Source organism: Eubalaena glacialis, chromosome X (genome assembly GCF_028564815.1).
Source record: "Eubalaena glacialis isolate mEubGla1 chromosome X, mEubGla1.1.hap2.+ XY, whole genome shotgun sequence".
NCBI classification, from domain to species: domain Eukaryota; kingdom Metazoa; phylum Chordata; class Mammalia; order Artiodactyla; family Balaenidae; genus Eubalaena; species Eubalaena glacialis.
In genome coordinates, this window is record NC_083736.1 from 70,339,295 (window position 1) to 70,362,872 (window position 23,578).

Below are 23,578 nucleotides of genomic sequence, written 5' to 3' on the forward strand. Positions count from 1 at the left end.
GTTATCGCAAGCACAGCTCTTTTGTAAGAGGCGGTGATTAGTCAAGGAGTCACAAAAATGGCCAGCAAAGCACATTGCCTTTTCCTAATTTGAGTGTTCTGGTCTTTTTTGACCTTACTAATATGTCTGAAGTACTGACTCCTAATCTTTTGGGAATGGTCAAATGAAAAGAACAATTATGTTTTGAAACATACACTAGTCTACTCCAGCTGTTTCATCTGGAATCTTAGTCTTCTGTTTGTATAGTGACAGTTGTGTGATGAAAGAGGTTAGACACTCAGTATTTTGAAAACAAGTTAAGGAATAGGATCAGTGTTCATTTTAAAGGTTCACACAATTTAAACGAGATGTTTTATATAAAATAATAAAGAAGCTAATGCTTTCCCCTTTTGTTTTCAATTCAGAGGTGGTAGATTTTAAATAAAAGCAAATGGGTAGGAAAAAAACTAAAAAATTTAAAACTTTTAAAAAATTAAATTGATTTGGAAATATATATACTCTGAAGGCAACTAGTTCAGTGTTTGCATAGCTAGAAATTATTAATTTGCTTAACAAAACAGGGGTGTTTTTATAGCCCTGGTGTAATAGACTGGGTGATTTTTGTCTGTTTATATGTTAGAGTTTATCATTGGTCTCACTTATTGAATTATTTCAATTTTGGTAACTTGTCTCTTAATTTCTGCACATTCTCTATATATTTTTCTTCTTTATTTCCCCCTAAAGTGGACTGTGTTTCTTAAAAATCTTTTTTCCTCCATCTTTATCGAGGTATAATTGACAAATAGAAATTGTATATATTTAAGTTGTAAAACGTGATATTTTGATATACATATACATTGTGATATGATTACTGCAATCAAACTCATGAACATATCCATCACCTTACATAGTTACCATTTTTTGTTGCTGTTGAGGACAATTAACATCTCTTAGCAAGTTTTAAGTAAACAATTATTAACTGTAGTCATCATGCGTACATTAGATTTCCAGAGTTTATTCATCCTGCATAATTGAAACTCTGTACCCTTTAACCAACATTTCCCCATTTCCCCCACTCCCCAGGCCCTGATAACCACCCTTCTAGTCTCTAAGAGTTCAACTTTAGATTCCACATATAAGTGAGATCATGCAGTTTTTGTCTTTCCATGTCTGGCTTATTTCACTTAGCATAATGTCCTCCAGGTTCATTCGTTTATTTTCCTTTTAAAAATTCTTACAGTGAAATAACTAAGGTCTACAAAGAGTATAGGGAACCCTATAACATATGTGTGCATCCACTACTCAGCCTAAGAAATTAAACATTACATATATAGTTGAAGTTTCCCTTTGTGTTCCAGTTGCATCCCTTCCTTCCTCCTCAAACTCCTGAATCTGGAGTTTATTATTCCCATGCATATTTTTATATTTTAATTAACACTACTACATATGTGTGCATACAAAAAAAACATATGGTACTGTTTTACATTTTTAGACTTTTGTATCCTTCTGAAACTTTTTATGTCCTCAACTATGTTTGTGAGATTTATCCATGTTGCTACCTGTAGCCCTAGTTTGGAGTTTCTCAACCTCTGTTTTGTTGACATTTGGGGCCGTATATTCTTTGTTGCGAGGAACTTTCTTGTCCATTATAGGATGTTTAGTGATATCCCAGTAGCACTTTCCCCTCCACCCCCCACCCCAGTTGTGATAACCAAATATGTCTCCAGACATTGCCCGATGTCCCTTTCATGGTGAAATCTCCCCTCCTCCCAGTAAGAACCACAATTTTATTTATTTTTAAAAATTTTTTTAAATTTTATTTTATTTTTTATACAGCAGGTTCTTATTAGTTGTCTATTTTATACATATTAGTGTATATATGTCAACCCCAATCTCCCAATTCATCCCACTGCTATCACCCCCCCACCACGTTCCCCCCATGGTGTCCATACGTTTGTTCTCTACATCTCTGTCTCTATTTCTGCCCTGCAAACTGGTTCATCTGTACCATTTTTCTAGATTCCACATATATGAGTTAATATACGGTATTTGCTTTTCTCTTTCTGACTTACTTCACTCTGTATGACCGTCTCTAGATCCATCCACGTCTCTACAAATGACCCAATTTTGTTCCTTTTTATGGCTGAGTAATATTCCATTGTATATATGTACCACATCTTCTTTATCCATTCGTCTGTCGATGGGCATTTAGGTTGCTTCCATGACCTGGCTATTGTAAATAGTGCCGCAATGAACATTGGGGTGCATGTGTCTTTTTGAATGATGGTTTTCTCTGGGTATATGCCCAGTAGTGGGATTGCTGGGTCACATGGTAATTCTATTTTTAGTTTTTTAAGGAACCTCCATACTGTTCTCCATAGTGGCTGTATCAATTTACATTCCCACCAACAGTGCAAGGGGGTTCCCTTTTCTCCACACCCTCTCCAGCATTTGTTGTTTGTAGATTTTCTGATGATGCCCATTCTAACTGGTGTGAGGTGATACCGCATTGTAGTTTTGATTTGCATTTCTCTAATAATTAGTGATGTTGAGCAGCTTTTCATGTGCTTCTTGGCCATCTGTATGTCTTCTTTGGAGAAATGTCTATTTAGGTCTTCTGCACATTTTTGGATTGGGTTGTTTGTTTTTTTAATATTGAGCTGCATGAGCTGTTTATATATTTTGGAGATTGATTCTTTGTCCGTTGATTCGTTTGCAAATATTTTCTCCCATACTGAGGGTTGTCTTTTCGTCTTGTTTATGGTTTCCTTTGCTGTGCAAAAGCTTTTAAGCTTCATTAGGTCCCATTTCTTTATTTTTGTTTTTACTTCCATTACTCTAGGAAGTGGATCAAAAAAGATCTTACTGTGATTTATGTCAAAGAGTGTTCTTCCTATGTTTTCCTCTAAGAGTTTTATAGTGTCCGGTCTTACATTTAGGTCTCGAATCCATTTTGAGTTTATTTTTGTGTATGGTGTTAGGGAGTATTCTAATTTCATTCTTTTACATGTAGCTGTCCAGTTTTCCCAGCACCACTTATTGAAAAAACTGTCTTTTCTCCATTGTATATCCTTGCCTCCTTTGTCATAGATTAGTTGAGCATAGGTGCGTAGGTTTATCTCTGGGCTTTCTATCCTGTTCCATTGATCCATATTTCTGTTTTTGTGCTAATACCATATTGTTTTGGTTACTGTAGCTTTTGTAGTATCGTCTGAAGTCAGGGAGTCTGATTCCTCCAGCTCCGTTTTTTTCCTCTCAAGACTGCTTTGGCTATTCGGGGTCTTTTGTGTCTCCATACAAATTTTAAGATTTTTTGTTCTAGTTCTGTAAAAAATGCCACTGGTAATTTGATAGGGATTGCATTGAATCTGTAGATTGCTTTGGGTAGTGTAGTCATTTTCACAATATTGATTCTTCCAATCCAAGAACATGGTATATCTCTCCATCTGTTTGTGTCATCTTTGATTTCTTTCATCAGTTTCTTATAGTTTTCTGAGTACAGGTGTTTTACCTCCTTAGGTAGGTTTATTCCTAGGTATTTTATTCTTTTTGTTGCAGTGGTGGATGGGATTGTTTCCTTAATTTCTCTTTCTAATCTTTAGTTGTTAGTGTATAGGAATGCAAGAGATTTCTGTGCATTAATTTTGTATCCTGCAACTTTACCAAATTCATTGATTAGCTCTAGTAGTTTTCTGGTAGCATCTTTAGGATTCTCTATGTATAGTATCATGTCATCTGCAAACAATGACAGTTCTACTTCTTCTCTTCCAATTTATATTCCTTTTATTTCTTTTTCTTCTCTGATTGCCGTGGCTAGGACTTCCAAAACTATGTTGAATAATAGTGGCAAGAGTGGACACCCTTGTCTTGTTCCTGATCTTAGAGGAAATGGTTTCGGTTTTTCACCATTGAGAATGATGTTTGCTGTGGTTTTGTCATATATGGCCTTTATTATGTTGAGGTAGGTTCCCTCTATGCCCACTTTCTGGAGAGTTTTTATCCTAAATGGGTGTTGAATTTTGTCAAAAGCTTTTTCTGCATCTATTGAGATGATCATATGGTTTTTAGTCTTCAATTTGTTAATATGGTATATCACATTGGTCGATTTCCATATATTGAAGAATCCTTGCATCCTTGGGATAGATCCCACTTGGTCATGGTGTATGATCCTTTTAATGTGTTGTTGGATTCTGTTTGCTAGTATTTTGTTGAGGATTTTTGCATCTATATTCATGAGTGATATTGGTCTGTAATTTTCTTCTTTTGTAGTATCTTTGTGTGGGTTTGGTATCAGGGTGGTGGTGGCCTCATAGAATGAGTTTGGGAGTGTTCCTCCCTCTGCAATGTTTTGGAAGAGTTTGAGAAGGATGGGTGTTAGCTCTTCTCTAAATGTTTGATAGAATTCACCTGTGAAGCCATCGGGTCCTGGACTTTTGTTTGTTGGAAGATTTTTCATCACAGTTTCAATTTCATTACTTGTGATTGGTCTGTTCATATTTTCTGTTTCTTCCTGGTTCAGTCTTGGAAGGTTATACCTTTCTAAGAATTTGTCCGTTTCTTCCAGGTTGTCCATTTTTTTGGCATAGAGTTGCTTGTAGTAGTATCTTAGGATGCTTTGTATTTCTGCGGTGTTTGTTGTAACTTCTCCTGTTTCATTTCTAATTTTATTGATTTGAGTCCTCTCCCTCTATTTCTTGATGAGTCTGGCTAAAGGTTTATCAGTTTTGTTTATCTTCTCAAAGAGCCATCTTTTAGTTTTATTGATCTTTGCTATTGTTTTGTTTCTATTTCATTTATTTCTGCTCTGATCTTTATGATTTCTTTCCTTCTACTAACTTTGGGTTTTGCTTGTTCTTCTTTCTCTAGTTCCTTTAGGTGTAAGGTTAGATTGTTTACTTGAGATTTTTCTTGTTTCTTGAGGTAGGCTTGTATTGCTATAAACTTCCCTCTTAGAACTGTTTTTGCTGCATCCCATAGGTTTTGGATCGTCGTGCGTTCATTGTCATTTGTCTCTGGGTATTTTTTGATTTCCTCTTTGATTTCTTCAGCGATCTCTTGGTTATTTAGTAACATATTGTTTAGCCTCCATGTGTTTGTGTTTTTTGCATTTTTTCCCTGTAATGGATTTCTAATCTTATAGCATTGTGTTTGGAAAAGATGCTTGATATGATTTCAGTTTTCTTAAATTTACTGAGGCCTGATCTGTGACCCAAGGTATGATCAATCCTGGAGAATGTTCCGTGTGCACATGAGAAGAAAATGTAATCTGTTGTTTTTGGATGGAATGCCCAATAAATATCAATTAAATCTATCTGGTCTATTGTGTCACTTAAAGCTTGTGTTTCCTTATTAATTTTCTGTCTGGATGATCTGTCCATTGGTGTAAGTGAGGTGTTAAAGTCCCCCACTGTTATTGTGTACTGTTGATTTTCTTTTATGGCTGTTAGCAGTTGCCTTATGTATTGAGGTGCTCCTATGTTGGATGCATATATATTTATAATTCTCATATCTTCTTGGATTGATCCCTTGATCATTATGTAGTGTCCTTAGTTGTCTCTTGTAACATTCTCTATTTTAAAGTCTATTTTATCTTATATGAGTATTGCTACTCCAGCTTTCTTTTGATTTCCATTTGCATGGAATATCTTTTTCCATCCCCTCACTTTCAGTCTGTATGTGTCCCTAGGTCTGATGTGGGTCTCTTGTGGACAGCATATATATGGGTCTTGTTTTTGTATCCATTCAGCGAGCCTGTGTCTTTTGGCTGGAGCATTTATTCCATTCACATTTATGGTAATTATCGATATGTATGTTCCTATTACCATTTTCTTAATTGTTATGGGTTTTGTTTTGTAGGTCCTTTTCTTCTCTTTTGTTTCCCACTTAGAGAAGTTCCTTTAGCATTAGTTGTAGAGCTGGTTTTGTGGTGCTGAATTCTCTTAGCTTTTGCTTGTCTGTAAAGCTTTTGATTTCTCCATCGAATCTGAATGAGATCCTTGCTGGGTAGAGTAATCTTGGTTGTAGGTTTTTCCCTTCATCACTTTAAGTATATCATGCCACTCCCTTCTGGTTTGTAGAGTTTCTGCTGAGAAATCAGCTGTTAACCTTATGGGATTCCCTTGTATGTTATTTGTCATTTTTCTCTTGTTGCTTTCAATAATTTTTCTTTGTCTTTAATTTTTGTCAGTTTGATTACTATGTGTCTCAGCGTGTTTCTCCTTGGGTTTATCCTGTCTGGTACTCTCTGTGCTTCCTGGACTTGGGTGGCTATTTCCTTTCCCGTGTTAGGAAAGTTTTTGACTATAATCTCTTCAAATATTTTCTTGGGTCCTTTCTCTCTCTCTTCTTTTCTGGGACCCCTATAATGCGAATGTTGTTGCGTTTAATGTTGTCCCAGAGGTCTCTTAGGCTGTCTTCATTTCTTTTCATTCTTTTGTCTTTATTCTCTTCTGTGGCAGTGAATTCCACCATTCTGTCTTGCAGGTCACTTATCTGTTCTTCTGCCTCAGTTATTCTGCTATTGATTCCTTCTAGTGTAGTTTTCATTTCAGTTATTTTATTGTTCATCTCTGTTTGTTCTTTAATTCTTCTAGGTCTTTGTTAAACATTTCTTGCATCTTCTCGACCTTTGCCTCCATTCTTTTTCCGAGGTCCTGGATCATCTTCACTATCATTATTCTGAATTCTTTTTCTGGAAGGTTGCCTATCTCCACTTCATTTAGTTGTTTTTCTGGGGTTTTATCTTATTCCTTCATCTGGTACATAGCCCTCTGCCTTTTCGTTTTGTCTGTCTTTCTGTGAATGTGGTTCTTGTTCCACAGGCTGCAGGATTGTAGTTCTTCTTCTGCTGTCTGCCCTCTGGTGGATGAGTCTATCTGAGAGGCTTGTGCAAGCTTCCTGATGGGAGAGACTGGTGATAGGTAGAGCTGGATGTTGCTCTGGTGGGCAGAGCTCGGTAAAACTTTAATCTGCTTGTCTGCTGATGGGTGGAGCTGGGTTCCCTCCCTGTTGGTTGTTTGGCCTGAGGCGACCCAACACTGGAGCCTACCTAGCTCTTTGGTGGGACTAATGGCAGACTCTGGGAGGGCTCACGCCAAGGAGTACTTCCCAGAACTTCTGCTGCCAGTGTCCTTGTCCTCACGGTGAGACACAGCCACCCCCTGCCTCTGCAGGAGACCCTCCAACACTAGCATGTAGGTCTGGTTCAGTCTCCTATAGGGTCACTGCTCCTTCCCCTGGGTCCCAATGTGCACAGTACTTTGTGTGTGCCCTCCGAGAGTGGAGTCTCTGTTTCCCCCAGTCCTGTCAAAGTCCTGCAATCAAATCCTGCTAGCTTTCAAAGTCTGATTCTCTAGGAATTCCTCCTCCTGTAGCCCGACCCCCAGGTTAGGAAGCCTGATGTGGGGCTCAGAACCTTTACTCCAGTGGGCAGACTTCTGTGGTATGTGTTCTCCAGTTTGTGAGTCACCCACCCAGCAGTTATGGGATTTGATTTTATTGTGATTGCGCCCCTCCTACCATCTCATTGTGACTTCTCCTTTGTCTTTGGATGTGGGGTATCCTTTTTGGTGAGTTCCAATGTCTTCCTGTCGATGATTGTTCAGTTAGTTGTGATTCTGGTGCTCTCGCAAGAGGGAGTGAGTGCATGTCCTTCTACTCCACCATCTTGAACCAGTCCTCCGAGAACCACTATTTTAGTTCATTCATTTTAACTACTGCGTCATGCTCCATGATGTATATATCACCACTTATTTTTTATTTTCCAGTTGATAGACATTTAGATTATTTCCAAAGTGTTGGGTTTTTCTTGTTGTTGTTGTTTTGGTTTTTTTTGCAATGGGCATTTTTGTTCATGTGCCCTTGTACACATGTGAGATTTTCTCTAGGGTAATATGCCTAGGAGTGAAAATGTTGAGTTCTAATATATGCATATCTTCAACTCTGCCAGATATTACCGAACAGGTTCCATAATGGTTGTACTAATTTATGTTCTCACCAGCTGAATACGGGAGATCCTGTTGCTCCACATTCTCATTAACACTTGGTATTGTCAGATTTTGAAATTTTTGTTTACCTGATGGGAGTAAATGATATTCATTGTGGTTTTAATTTGCATTTTCTTGATTACTGTAGTGATCAAAAATTATCCATGTAGAACTGTATCTAAAAAAAGAATTAAATTTTACCATATAATTTATTAAGAATCCAGAAACCTTTCTCAAATTATGAGGCCTCATTATTTTAGGGTGATTTAAAAATAATGTTTGAGGGCTTCCCTGTGGCACTGATTGAGAATCTGCCTGCCAATGCAGAGAATGTGGGTTCGATCCCTGGTCTGGGAAGATCCCACATGCCACGGAGCAACTAAGCCCGTGCGCCACAACTACTGAGCCTGCGCTCTAGAGCCTGTGAGCCACAACTGCTGAGCCTGCGTGCTGCAACTACTGAAGCCTGAGCGCCTAGAGCCTGTGCTCTGCTACAACAGAAGCCACCGCAATGAGAAGCCTGCGCACCGCAACGAAGAGTAGCCCCCGCTCGCCACCACTAGAGATAGCCTGCATGCAGCAAAAAAGACCCAACACAGCCAAAAATCAATAAATAAAATAAATAAATTTAAAATACTAATAAAAAATAAAAATAATGTTTGAGCTTCTTTGATCAGCTTTAAGAAGTGGTTTTGTGCAGTCAGACTTCATACGTGTCATGTTTGTTTGTACTCAACTTCTGCAGTTTCTGTTTCCAAATCAGAGATGATGATCTAGTCATAATACTGTTCTTCCTCTTAGAAAATGTTATTACTGATGGTGATTACCATCTGTGTTTAGGGAGTGGCTCAAAATACTTTAATAACTGGAAGTTATTTCCCTCAGTGTTGTTGGATGCTCTTTTTCTCAGAGTCACCTCATTGCTAATAGCTGCATGCCAGATTTGTTTCTTTGATATTGTCATCTCCCATAAAGATACATTTTTTTCCACACCGTATGAAATTATTTACACTCTTAGTCTGTTTTCTGAGTCATTTTGCTAAATGCAGTGGGAGGTTACAAAAACTGTTCTTGACTTTGTACCTATCTTTGAGACATTTAAAATTCAAAAGATGGTTATACATATATTATAAAATCAATTAGAGTTGTGTGTGTTATATTTTATCTATAAAATGTATATATATAATATATATAAAATAGAGTAGTATGAGGGGAATGGAATTTCTCTGAGGTTTTGAGTGTAAGGTCCAATTTAAGTATAGTTTTGAAGAAAAAATGCAGGCGAATTATGAGGGCAGAAGAAATACATATTATTCATAGTTGATTTGACATGCTTAAATTAGGATGTAGTGGGAAAAGTGGCTGTATCAATGTAATTTTCATTCATGCTCAGAATTTCTTTCCTCCCTAATACATATTTCCAGGGTGAATTATCCACTCACTTTAAAAGTGCCTTTCTGCTTAACTTGTCTCTTTCAGTTCCTCAGTAAGCCTGAGAGATGCTCCAATACTTTGGTCTGGAGTATACCCCATAATAAAACTGTATTTCAATTTTACATTCCTAACTAACCAGGTAAACTAGCCTTCATCTGTTGAGTGTATTGTATTCCAAAAGTTTGTTACCAATTCTGTTTTTTGAACTTGACAGTTTCTTATAAAACAATTTAGTCAGTTTTGGTAATGTACCTGAGTCAACCCTCAAAAGCCCCATTTTGACCCATAACATATTTGAGCCATATAGGTACTAAGTCTGAATGTTCTGACCTTGAGGCAGGCAGCCATGTGCTACAAGAGGAAAGAGGAAGCAACTCCTTTTTTAGGCACAGGGCTAACAGTAGACAAAATATTGATAGGATCTGTTTGTTTTAGACATTATCGACTTCCCTTTTCATACTCATTACTGCTTCCCAGTGACCCTCTCCCTAGTTGGAGTCCCTAATGCCTTCATGCTTGCCTTAAGTACCCTGCCTTGGACTTTTCACCTGGGCCCCTGAGTTCTTTACATCCCAAGGATCCTTTGCTCACAATTACCTGCCTTTTCTGTCCCATTTGGGCTCTGTTCTATTGTAGTAACTGATCATACCTAGATATTAGGAGGTGTAATGCCAGCTATCAGCCCCTTAACCTATCAAAGAGGAGTTTGTATTTTAAAAAGAGGATACAATGTCTATTAAGACAACTGACCTAGATTCTTCAAAAAGTTACTTGGGGGAAAAGAGATAAAGGAGAGAGGCTGTTCTAGATTAAATGAGACAAAAGAGACACAACCAAATGCAGAGTGTGAACCTTGTCTGGATCCTGATTTGGAAAAAAATAAAAGCTGTAAGGGATATTCTTGGGACATTTAGGACAATTTAAATAGAGAATTGGTATTAAAGGATGTACAATGATTAATTTTCTTAGCTGTGATCATAGTATTGTGGTTTTACAGGAGTCCTTATTGTTTGGATATGCATGCTGAAGTATTATGATCTCTAAAACTTAAAAATAGTTTAGGAAAAATAGAGCAAATATAGCAAAATGTTAACAATTGTTGAATTCATGCAGAGGATATACAGATAGATGTTCATTGTATTATTTAACCTTTTATGTGTGGTTGAAAATTTTCATAGTAAAGATTTGGAAAACAGGGAAGCTGTTCATTAGTATAATATTCTTTAGATTGTAAAATTTCATGCGATGGAGAATTCAGGCAATAGGGAGAACTTCATTTTTACTACTTCTTCCCTATTCCACTTATCATTCATTCAAAGATTCAGATGTTGTCCTATTGACAGCAGCTGCTCTGGCTAGAGGAAGGAAGAGTTTCTCAGGGCAATGACAGCTTATTTTTACATATAGATTGTAAGTCATAGATTACCAGAATGTGAAAATCTTTGGCAGTGTGGTTCATTAGAGATCATTATTTTTTTTGACTTTGAATAAAGGCTGTTTCAAGTCATTAAAAACAAAAGTTAGACAAAATGTATTCTTTTATATTGAATATATATTGTAAGTCTCTCTATGTAAAAATAGACAGTAATTTAATACTGATTTCATAAGAAGAATCAGTGGACATAACTGAATTGTTAAGTGTTGCATTTGGAATAACTTTATCTCTAACTTTAAAAGTAAATAACAAAAATAAACTAATAATTATGAGTCTATTTCAGATCAAATCACACTATAAGTTACAGTTGTTCCATAATTAATGCCAGTTGAAGTTAAGACTGAGACTGATGCACCTAGGGATGAATTTTTCTTTCAACTTTTCTAAGATTTTTACATTTTAAAAATGGATATGGAAAACAGTATGGAGGTTCTTGAAAAAAATTAAAAAACAGAACTATCATGTGATCCAGCAATTCCACTTCTGGGTATTTGTCCAAGGGAAATGAAATCACTATCTCAAAGATATTTGCACCCCTGTATTCATTGCAGCATTATTTACAATAGCCAAGACATGGAAATAACCAATGTCCATTGACGGATGAATAGATAAAGAAAGTGTGATATACATATACACATTCTTCAGCCATAAAAATGAAGGAAATCCTGCCACTTGTGACAACATGGATGGACCTTGAGGGCATTATGCTAAGTGAAATAAGTCAGACAGAGACAGACAAATACTGTATGAGCTCACTTATACGTGGAATCTGAAAAAACCTGAACTCATAGACACAGAGAACAGATTGATGGGTTGGTTACCAGAGGTGGGGGGTAGGGAGTGGGCGAAATGGATGAAGGTCGTTAGAAAGTATAAACTTCCAGTTATAAGGTAAATAATTCCTGAGGATATAATGTACAGCATGGTGACTATAATTAACAATATTGTATATTTGAAGGCTGCTAAGAGAGTAGATCTTAAAAGTTCTCATCACAGGAAAAAAAAATGTAACTATGTATAGTGATGGATGTTAACTAAACTTATGGTGGTAATTTTGCAATATATACATATATCAAATCATTATATTGTACACCTAAAACTAATACAATATTATATGTCAATTATATCTCAATAAAATGGCAGTTTCATGTGATTCAAACTAATTATCAATGAAAAAAACAAAGATTCCTGCCTTCATGGAATTTTCATTTTAGTGGGAAGTGTATTGCAGTGTAACAAATTATTCCAAAATTTAGTGGCTTAAAACAACCGACAGTTATTATCTCACAGTTTCTGTGGGTCATGAATTTGGGAGTGGTTTAGCTGGGTGGTTCTGGCTCAAGGTCTGTCGTGAGGTTGTAAGTCTATATGTCAGCTGAGGCTGCAGGCATCTAAAGACAACTGAGTCTGAAGGATCAGCTTTCAAGGCAGTTAACTCACCTGGTTATTGGCAGGAGGCCTTATGTCTTTGCTGGTTATTGACAGGAGGCCTCAATTTCTCACCATGTGAACCTCTCCATAAGGCTGCTTGAGTATCCTCATGCCATGGCGGGTAGCTTCCCCTAGATGGGGTGATTCAAGAGAGAGGATAAGGAGGAAGCCACAGTGACTTTTTTCCCCTCCTGCAGTGCCTTTTATGGCCAATCTTGGAAGTCACACTTTGTCACTTCCACTGTTGACTTGGAAGCAAGTCACTGAGTCCAGGCCACACTCAAAGAGAAAGGAGTTAAATTCCACCTCTTGAAGGCAGGAGTAGCAAAGAATTTGTCAACATATTTTAAAACCACCACAGGAAGACAGGTAATATGCAATAAACATAGTAAGTAAATTATGGAGTTTATTAGAAGGTTATAAGTTCTATGAAAATAAGAAAAAAAATAGAGCAAATGTAAGGGGAATCAGAGTATGTGTGTGTGGAAGGGGTGTGGGATGCAATTTTCAACAGGGTGGTCATTGTGAGACTCATTAGGAAGGTTAGATTTGAGTAGACTTGAAAGAGATGAGGAAGTTAGCTAAGCAGATATCTAAGAGAAGAAAGTCCTAAATCAAGGGAATAGCTAACCCAAAGGCCCTGGGGTGGGGGTAAAATGAGGTGAGAGAAAAGAATGTTAGCCATATTTTATTAGTAGGGTATTTTCAGTTGGGGAGGTGGGAAAGTTGAGGAAGGATAATTTCTTTTTTTTTAACTTAAAGTTTTTTGTTGTTTTTTGGTTTTTAAGTTTTTATTTTATATTGGAGCATAGTTGATTAACAATTTTGTATTAGTTTCAGGTGTACAGCTAAGTGATTGAGTTATACATATACATGTATCTATTCTTTTTCAAACTCTTTTCCCATTTAGGTTATTACAGTGTTTTGAGCAGAGTTCCCTGTGCTATACAGTAGGTACTTCTTGGTTATCTATTTTAAATATAGTATTGTGTACATGTCAGTCCCAAACTTCCAATCTATCCCTCCCCCCCACCCTTCCCTCCTGGTAACCATAAGTTCGTTCTCTAAGTCTGTGAGTCTATTTCTGTTTTGTAAATAAGTTCATTTGTATCATTTTTTTTAGATTCCGCATATAAGCGATATCATGCGATATTTATCTTTCTCTGTTTGACTTACTTCACTTAGTATGATAATCTCTAGGTCTATCCATGTTGCTGCAAATGGCATTATTTCATTCTTTTTTATGGCTGAGTAGTATTCCATTGTATATATGTACTACATCTTCTTTATCCATTCCTCTGTTGATGGACATTTAAGTTGTTTCCATGCCTTGGCTATTGTAAACAGCGCTGCAGTGAACATTGGAGTGCATGTCAGAGGAAGGATTATTTCCATGGCTGAAATTAACAAGTTCATTGTTTCTAATAGGAATGTAAAGAAGAAATCAAAATGGATCCAAGTATGAGTGTGAATTCTGTCACCATCTCTGTTGAGGGGATGACATGTAGTTCCTGTGTTTGGACCATTGAACAGCACATTGGAAAACTGAACGGTGTACATCACATTAAAGTAAGTTACTCCTTGGAAATCAGTGAAGTCAAATGCTGTTGACTGGAATTCTTCTGGGAAATTACTTCTAACACTGAGACAGATGCAGACACACTGACACGTATGACATAAAGACTATCACACTTCTAACCTTGAAGCTGAATAAGTTTTCTTCAGCCCATTAACTTATTTTTTTGTTAAAAAAATAAGAAATAATACATTTTTAAAATTTAAAAACATCTGAAGATGGAATCTGGACGTTATGTTTGTATATTTATCAATATATATTTTATAAGTATATAGATGTTGATATACTTTTTATTACTCTTAATCTCATGTTGATCTAAAATATATGTTCTCAGAGAAAGGATTGTGAGGTTTCTTTCTCTTTTATAGCATGACAGTTACTATGTTTAGTAATAATGTAGTCTTCTCTAAGAGCATGCATACAAAGTGTAACTAATTTTCTAAACATTTTCACTTCAATGTTATTTAATCAATAAATCATTTTATTTAAAAGAATACATTACAATTAATTACATTAAGTGACATTACCAAACAATTTTAGACTGGTTAGCTCTAGAACAAAGAATGAAAAAAACACTGTTAGCCATTATGTGTCTGTGTATTTTCTCTTCACATTTCTTAAATCACAAATAAAAAATAACAAGATACTGCAGTGAAAGTACAATTAGTTTCTCTCAAATAAATTAAAAGTGTGCATGGTCTGGGGAAAACTGAAGCCCAGCTCACCAGCTTACAAAGGGGGTGTGATGTAAAACTGGTGCCTCCACCCACATCACTCCCCTCTTCGATTCTGTTCTTCCCCAGAGCCCTAAGCTTCCCACACACCCTAGATTACTGCTGAGGAGTGAGCTGACACCATCCTGTATGAGTGAGGCCTGGCATGATGCGCTCAGGTTTAGGGCAAGAGGAAGGCCGGAGGTGAAACCGGAAGATGGGGAACTAAAGATGCGCACCCACTGCCTCTGCTCTCTGAGTATTCAACCACATCACCCTCCCTCCAAAAGGAAGCTAATGTGACACAGTGACTCTGGAAGGAACCTAGCGGTATGTTGGAGTGCAACAGACCAAATGGCTTCTACAGCTGAATCAATCCAGCTAGAGAACATGAAGGAGAGAAGGGAGGGCACAGTTGTCCCTCTAGGTCTGGAGACTTCGGGTCACCCAGGATGCAGTCCCCTTTAAGAAAACTGCCTTCCAGAGCCAGGCCCCTAAGTTGGCAAATTCTGAAATGAAAGCGCGAGGTATCACCTCCTGTTAGAGCCCTATGCTGCCGCTCCAAGCATTGGGTTTGCAGATATAAGAGGGGATAACCCGAAGCTAATGGCCTGGGTAACTAAAGGATGAAACTAGATGGCCTAGGCATGGGCATGCTGAACATTTATCTAATTCCTCCCTGAGAGGTGTCCAGGCCTAGGAGCTGCCCTGAGCACTCGCCTTTGCTGAGCTTAGACCTAGGGCAAGGGGAGGGCAGAAAAATGGAGAGTAAAATAAAAATATAAAGAGCAGAAAATCCAAAGCATGGCCCAAGGGAACCTTTCGGCAGGGATAGGTTTCTCAGGGCCTGCATTTTCTCCTGATTCATAAAAACTCTGAGCTTTTATCAAAGAGGATAGAAACTCTCTGTTGGGGAGTGAGGACAACAGGAGATCAGGGAGATCCTGCTGGCTATCCTGGGGCAAAGCAGGGGGAAAGGGAGCCTCTCCATTTCCCGGAGACAAACTGCCAAAAAAGACTGTGTAGAAGCCTCCCTGGGCAGAGCCCAGGACTGAGAAAGGTGGTAGGGATTTGAGTTCACTTCAATTTTTAATTGCAAAAATAAAATTGACTTTTGCTAGACTATCTTAACACATTCCTGCTATAATTGGTCTCAGAATCCTACTTAGTGGAAAAGAGTGGTTTATTTGTATATTCTAATTTTTCTGCAATGAACATGAATTGTTAATATAATTGTTATAAATAAATAAGAAAACCTAAACTTTGTTTAGCGCCTTCTAAACACAAAAGCCAAAAGTACCAAAGTCAACACAAGACTACCCCAAAGGGAACAAAATGATACTGTGCCCCCTCATATCCTGTAAAAAATGTATTTGAATGTTTCCTGTGCTCATTTTTTTGACATAGACATAGTATGTTAAAGCTGCAAGGGGTCTTAGATATGACTTAAGTCGTCTAATCCCCTCATTTTACAGATCAATAGATTGAAGCCCAGATAAGGAAGTGACCTGTGCTAAGTTACACAGCTACTTAATACCAAACAAAACTAGAACTCAAGTTCCATGATTCCTGGGCCAGTATGTTTTGTGGTCATACAATGTCTACAGATGCAGTTTAATTTGTATATGGTTCTCAAACTTGTGATCTCCAATTTATTCTCTCACATAACTTCTAAAAATAAAGGAACCTGGTATTTTCATCATAAAGGTGCCTCCTACCACCAAATTGCTGTTTTAGCTCTGTATCACTAGTCTCTATAAATTCTCCTCAGAATAGTTCTAGTATTTTTAGTATGAGACACCTTGAATTATATTTTATTTGTCACTACCTTTTTAATCTTTTTATTTCCGTGTTCGTAAAAATGTCTTTGATTTTAAAGGCTTTGGGGTTAAAAAAATATGTTTTGATTAAGTCCAGCTTTCTCAGCCTCAGCACTATTGACATTTTGGGCTGGATAATTCTTTGTTTTGGGGGGCTGTTCTGTGCTTTGTAGGATGTTTAGCAGCATCCCTGGCCTCTACCCACCTGGCCTCTACCCACCAGATGCCAGTAGCCTCTCCTCCCACTTGTGACAACCAAAAATGTCTCCAGACGTTGCCAGTGTCCCCTAGGGGCGAAATTGCCCTCAGTTGAGGATCACTTCTGTAGTCCCTTCTCAGAGAACCTACTGTACACCCTTTGTCTGTTCAGTTAATATTTGATGATGGTAAACTGATTTATCAAACAGGCTCATGTGCCCCTTTCTCTTCATATTAGCTTCTTATAGTTCTTTTTTTGCCAGTTACAGGTATAGTGAACAGTGGTTCTCAAACCATACCATGAGAATCACCTGGAGGGCTTGTAAAACATAAATTGCTGGTTCCACACCCAGAGTTTCTGCTTTAGTAGATCTGAATGGGGCCTGAGAATTTGCATGCCTAATAAGTACCCAGGTAACTCTAAAGGTGCTGGTCCTGGGACCACAGGTTAAGTTTAAGAACCATTTAAGAACCATTATATTGTTTAACCATTATATTGCATGAGCTATACTTACACTGAAGATTATTTGTCATTTATCTGAAATTTAAATTTAACTGGGTCTGTCCTGTATTTTTATTTGCTAAATCTGGTAACCCTTCTTTGAAATCATCCTTCCCCTTTACTTTTACTTTTTGTTCCTGTAAGTTTTCCTTTTTAAAAACTGCCATGTAAATGGAATCATATGTTATATAGCCTTTTGAGTTTGGCTTCTTTCACTTAGCATTGTGCATTTGAGATTTGTCCATGTTCTTGCATGTATTACTGGTTCTTTCCTTTTTATTGCTGAGGAGTATTCCATTGTGTGGATGTACCAAAGTTTGTTTACCCATTCACCTGTTGAGAGACATTGGATTGTTTGTACTTTCTTTTGTGATTATGAAAAGCAGTGCTCTGAATGTTCACATCTAAGTCTTTGTGTGGACATAAGTTTTAATTTCTCTTGGGCAAATTCCTAGGATTGGATTTGTTCCATCATATGGTAAGTGTATGTTTAACTTTTTGAGACACTGACAATTGATTTACCACAGTGGCTATACTATTTTATCTTCCCATCAGCAATGTTTGAGGATTCCACTTTTCTCACATTCTCTCCAACACTTTGTATTAACAGTCTTTTTAGTTATAGACATTCTAAGTCTTTTTAGTTATAGACATTCTAGTGGGTATGTAGTGGTATCTCACTAAGTCTCATTCCCTTAATAGCTAATGATATTGAGCATCTTTTCATGTGTTTGTTAGGCATTTGTATACCTTCTTTGGTAAAGTGTCTGTCAAACCTTTTGTGAAATTTTTAGCTGGCTGTTTTGTTTTCTTATTATTCAATTTTGATTGTTTTCTATGTATTCTGAATTAAGTCTTCTCTTAGGTATGTGTTTTGCAAATAATTTTTCCAGTCTGTGGCTTGTCTTTTTAATCTCTTAAAAGTATCTTTCCCAGAGCAGCAGTTTTTACTTTTGATGAATTCCACTTTACCTACTTTTTTTCCTTTATGGAGCATGCTTTTGGTGTCATATCTAAGAAATCTTGGCCTCACCCAGGATCACAAAGATTTTTCTCCTATGTCTTCTAAAAGTTTTTTCATTTTAGGTTTTGCATTTAGATCTATTATCCATTTTGAATTAATGTGAATACATTATGAGGTATGGGTTGAGGTTAATTTTTTTTTAATATGGATGTCCAGTTTTCCAGGCAGCTCTATTTGTTGAAAAGTTTATTCTTTCTCCATTGAATTGCCTTTACACCTTTGTTGAAAATCAATTTACCATATATTTATGGGTATATTTCTGTATGCTCTGTTCTATTCCATTGATCTGTGTGTCTGTCCTTTGGCCAATAAATACCACAGAGTCTTGATTATTGTAGCTTTATAATAAATCTTTTTTTTTTTTTTGGCGCAGAGAAAGATTTATTGCAGTGCCAAGCAAGGAGAATGGGTGGCTCATGATTGAAAAACCTCCTTAAGTCCCCAATGGTTTTCAGGGAGAAGTTTTTAATAGGCAAAATTTGGGGTGAGGGCTGCAGGGTGTGTGACTTTCTTCTGATTGGTGGGTGGTGAGGTAACAGGGTGGTGCTCCAGGAATCTCGTGTTCAGCCTGAAGTTACCATCCTCCACCTGGGTGGAGGCCTTAGTTCCTGGTCTCAGGACTTAATGAAGCTCAGGTTCTTTACGTCTTGTCACAGAAAGATTTCAGTGAGAGATAAAGTGATATAGGTAAGAAGTGGATTTACTTAGAGAGATACACATTCCATAGACAGCATGCGGTCTGTCTCAAAAGGTGAGAGCAGCCTATAATAAATCTTAAAATCAGGTAGTGTAATTTCTCAACTTTGTTCTTTTTCAAAATTGTTTTGGCTGTTCTATTTTCTTTCCGTTTACATATGAATTTTAGAATCAGTATATAGGTTTCTACAAAAATATCTGCTTGGATTTTGATTGCGATTGTGTTGATTCTGTAGATCCATTTGGATAGAATTAACATCTTAATATTGCGTATTCAAACCTGTGCACATGCTATATCTCTCTATTTAGGTATTCCTTGATTTCTTTTATCAGGGATCTATAATTTTCAGTCTGCAGATCCTGCATATATTTTGTTAGACTTATATTCACGTATTTTTCTGTTTTTAGATGATGTTTAAATGGTACTATTTTTTAAAATTTCAATTTCAGTTGTTCATTACAAACATACAGAAATGCAGTTGGTTTTTGTATGTTGATTTTGTATCCTGAACTTTGCTAAACTGACATTAAATCTATTAGCTTTTTTGGTAGATTCTTTGGGATTTTCTACATAAGCAGTTATGTCATCAGGGCATAAAAATAGTTTTATTTCTTCCTTTCTAGTCTGTATGTCTTTTATTTCTTTTCTGTCTAGAACCTCCATTACAATTTGGAATAGGAGTGGGAACAGTGAACATCTATGTCTTGTTCCTGATCGTAGGGGGAAAACATTCAGTCCTTCACCATTAAGTATTGTGTTAGTATAGGGTTTTTGTAGATGCCCTGTATCAGGTTAAGGAAATTCCTTTATCTTCCTGGTTTTCTGAGAGCTTTTATTTGTAATCATGAATAGATGTTGCATTTTTTCAAGTGCTTTTTCTGCATCTAGATATGATCATATTATTTTTCTTCTTTAAGGCTGTTAATATGGTGAATTACATTGATTGATTTTCAAATGTTATACTAGCCACGCATTCTCAGGATAAGCCCCACTTGGTCAAAGAATACTTTTAATGAAAAATTTCAAACATACACAAAAGTGAAGACCTAGTACAAGGAACCTCCCTGTACCTGTCACCCTTGCTACTTATTTTCATGACATTCTCATCATTTGAATTTGATAATGTATTTTGCTGATGCTTTTAAGAGTTGATCTGGACCTTCCTGCCTGTTGTACTTTGTTAAGGTAGAGGTCCCTGACTAGTGGATTGGAATTTCCTAGTATATCTCCATGTCATTTCCAAGCCTTTTTGCTGCCCCCTGCCCACCGTTTTCCTTGTCACTCTTCAGGATTCTCAGCACTGTTTGGAGCACAGTTAATTTCAGCACTCTTTCCCATGCTTCATTAAGTTTGGTTCCCCACCTGTTCTCTCCTATTTCTCTGCAACTTGTATCTAAGGGCCCAAAGAAATTAACAATATCTCCTTCCCAAAAGTTTGGGGATTTCTACTATAATGATGGTAATATATGGATGCTTTTTCTTAAGTATTTTACTGTGAATTGCTGACTCTTCAGCATGTTTATTTTCACTGCCAGGGCTTAATGAGTTAATGTGTAATTTTAACTGGCTTGTGTCTTCATTTGTATAATGTACTTCTTATTATTTTAATATATTTAAGTTTTCAGCATCATTAAAACAACTTTATATTGGCAGTGGTTCTATAATATTTACCAGAAGTTTTCTGTAATTTTGCTTTTATACAATATTCATTATAGTGATGATGGAAAGTTAATGCAACTTTGGAATTTGATCAGCTTGCATCAGTCCTAAAATGCTTTTCTTTTGACTAGTTCATATCCACATGCAAAAGATAAATTTTAGACACACTGCCCAGAGTAGATGTTAATATTCTAAAGGGAGCTTTGTGTAACTGGACATCAGATTTAGTACAGGATTTAAAATTAGGAATCTGATGGATTCTTTCTAATAATCAGAAGCTCATTATATATTTTAAGTGCATGAATCATTAAATTTGAACCAGAATTTTTTTTAACTTTTTATTTTATATTGGAGTATAGTTGATTAACAATGTTATGTTAGTTTCAGGTGTAGAGCAAAGTGATTCAGTTATACATATACATGTATCTATTCTTTTTCAAATTCTTTAGGTTGTTACATAACATTAAGCAGAGTTCCCTGGGCTATACAGTAGGTCCTTGTGGGTTATCCATTTAAAATATAGCAGTGTGTACATGTCAATCCCAAACTCCCTAACTATCCATCCCCCCCACCCTTACCCGCTGGTAACCATAAGTTCCATTCTCTCAGTCTGTAAGTCTGTTTCTGTTTTAAGGAAAAAATTTTTTAATTTTTTAAAATAAAAAATAAAAAAAACTTATTAAGAAAAAAATTTTTAATTTTTTAAAATAAAAAATAAGGAAAAAATTATTAAGAAAAAATTTATTAAGAAAAAAAATTTTTTAAGTAAAAAAACAAAAAAAAAATGGGCAGACCAAACCCTAGGACAAATGGTGAAAGCAAAGCTATACAAAATCTCACCCAGAAGCATACACATATACACTCACAAAAAGAGGAAAAGGGGAAAAATTAATATATCCTGCTCCCAAAGTCCACCTCCTGAATTTGGGATGATTCGTTGTCTATTCAGGTATTCAACAGATGCAGGTACATCAAGTTGTTTGTGGAGCTTTAATCCGCTGCTTCTGAGGCTGCTGGGAGAAATTTTCCTTTCTCTTCTTTGTTCGTACAGCTTCCGGGGTTCAGCTTTGGATTTGGACCCACCTCTGCGTGTAGGTCGCCTGAGGGCGTCTGTTCTTCGCTCACACAGGACGGGGTTAAAGGAGCAGCTGCTTCGGGGGCTCTGGCTCACTCAGGGGGGGGTGGGGGGGGAGGGAAGGGTACGGATGCGGGGCGAGTCTGCGGCGGCAGAGGCCGGCATGACGTTGCAGCAGCCTGAGGCGCGTCGTGCGTTCTCCCGGGGAGGTTGTCCCTGGATCACGGGACCCTGGCAGTGGCGGGCTGCACAGGCTCCCGGGAGGGGCGGTGTGGATAGTGACCTGTGCTCGCACACAGGCTTCTTGGTGGCGGCAGCAGCAGCCTCAGCGTCTCCTGCCCGTCTCTGGGGTCTGCGCTGATAGCCGCGGCTCGCGCCCGTCTCTGGAGCTCCTTTAAGCGGCGCTCCCAACCCCCTCTCCTTGCGCACCGCGAAACAAAGAGGCAAGAAAAAGTCTCCTGCCTCTTCGGCAGCTGCAGACTTTTTCCCGGACTCCCTCCCGGCTAGCTGTGGTGCGCTAACCCCTTCAGGCTGTGTTCACGCCGCCAACCCCAGTCCTCTCCCTGTGATCTGACCGAAGCCCGAGCCTCAGCTCCCAGCCCCCGCCCGCCCCGGCGGGTGAGCAGACAAGCCTCTCGGGCTGGTGCATGCTGCTCGGCACCGATCCTCTGTGTGGGAATCTCTGCTTTGCCCTCCGCACCCCTGTGGCTGAGCTCTCCTCCATGGCTCCGAAGCTTCCCCCCTCTGCCACCCGCAGTCTTTGCCCGCGAAGGGGCTTCTTAGTGTGTGGAAACCTTTCCTCCTTCACAGCTCCCTCCCACTGGTGCAGGTCCCGTCCCTATTCTTTTGTCTCTGTTATTTCTTTTTTCTTTTGCCCTACCCAAGTACGCGGGGAGTTTCTTGCCTTTTGGGAGGTCTGACGTCTTCTGCCAGCGTTCAGTGGGTGTTCTGTAGGAGCAGTTCCACGTGTAGATGTATTTCTAATGTATCTGTGGGAAGGAAGGTGATCTCCGCGTCTTACTCTTCTGCCATCTTGCCCAGACGCTCCCCTGTTTCTGTTTTGTCAATAAGTTCATTTTTATCATTTTTTTTTAGGTTCCGCAGACAAGTGATATTATACAATGTTTCTCTTTCTCTGTCTGACTTACTTTACTCAGTATGACAATCTCTAGGTCCATCCATGTGGCTGCAAATGGCACTATTTCATTCTTTTTAATAGCTGAGTAATATTCCATTGTATATATGTACCACATCTTCTTTTTCCATTCCTCTGTCAATGGACGTTTAGGTTGCTTCCATGTCTTGTCCATTGTAAACAGTGCTGCAATGAACATTGGGGTGCATGTATCCTTTCAGACCATGTTTTTCTCCAGATATATGCCCAGGAGTGGGATTGCTGGATCATATGGTAGCTCTATTTTTAGTTTTTTTAAAGAACCTCCATACTGTTCTCCATAGTGGCTGTACCAATTTACATTCCCACCAACAGTGTAGGAGGGTTCCTTTCTCTCCACACCCTCTCCAGCATTTACTGTTTGTGGATTTTTTGATGATAGCCATTCTGACTGGTGTAAGGTGGTATTTCATTGTAGTTTTGATTTGCATTTCTCTAATAATTAGCGATATTGAATATCTTTTCATGTGCCTCTTGGCCATCTTGTATGTCATCTTTGGAGAGATGTCTGTTTAGGTCTTCTGCCCATTTTTTGATTGGGTTGCATTTCTGTACACTAACAACGAAAGATCCGAAAGAGAAATTCAAGAAACACTCCCATTTACCATTGCAATAAAAAGAATAAAATACCTAGGAATAAACCTACCTAGGGGGACAAAAGACCTGTATGCAGAAAACTATAAGACACTGATGAAAGAAATTAAAGATGATACCAACAGATGGAGAGATGTACCATGTTCTTGGATCAGAAGAATCAATATTGTGAAAATGACTATACTACCCAAAGCAATCTACAGATTCAATGCAATTGCTATCAAATTACCAATGGCATTTTTTACAGAACTAGAACAAAAAATCTTAAAATTTGTATGGAGA

General features: G+C 37.8%; 1 protein-coding gene across 2 annotated transcripts in view; it reads left to right on the forward strand.

The window, feature by feature from the left end:
* ATP7A (ATPase copper transporting alpha) overlaps positions 1–23,578 on the forward strand; it is a 144,831-nt gene that overhangs the window by 50,710 nt on the left and 70,543 nt on the right. The window contains exon 2 of one of the 2 annotated variants that reach the window (XM_061179377.1): positions 13,693–13,833. The exons of the other annotated variant lie outside the window; for it this stretch is intronic. Coding sequence (XP_061035360.1) covers positions 13,714–13,833 — 120 coding nt within the window. The 5' untranslated portion in view covers positions 13,693–13,713. The remainder of the gene's footprint in view (positions 1–13,692; positions 13,834–23,578) is intronic. 2 annotated transcript variants of the gene reach the window in all.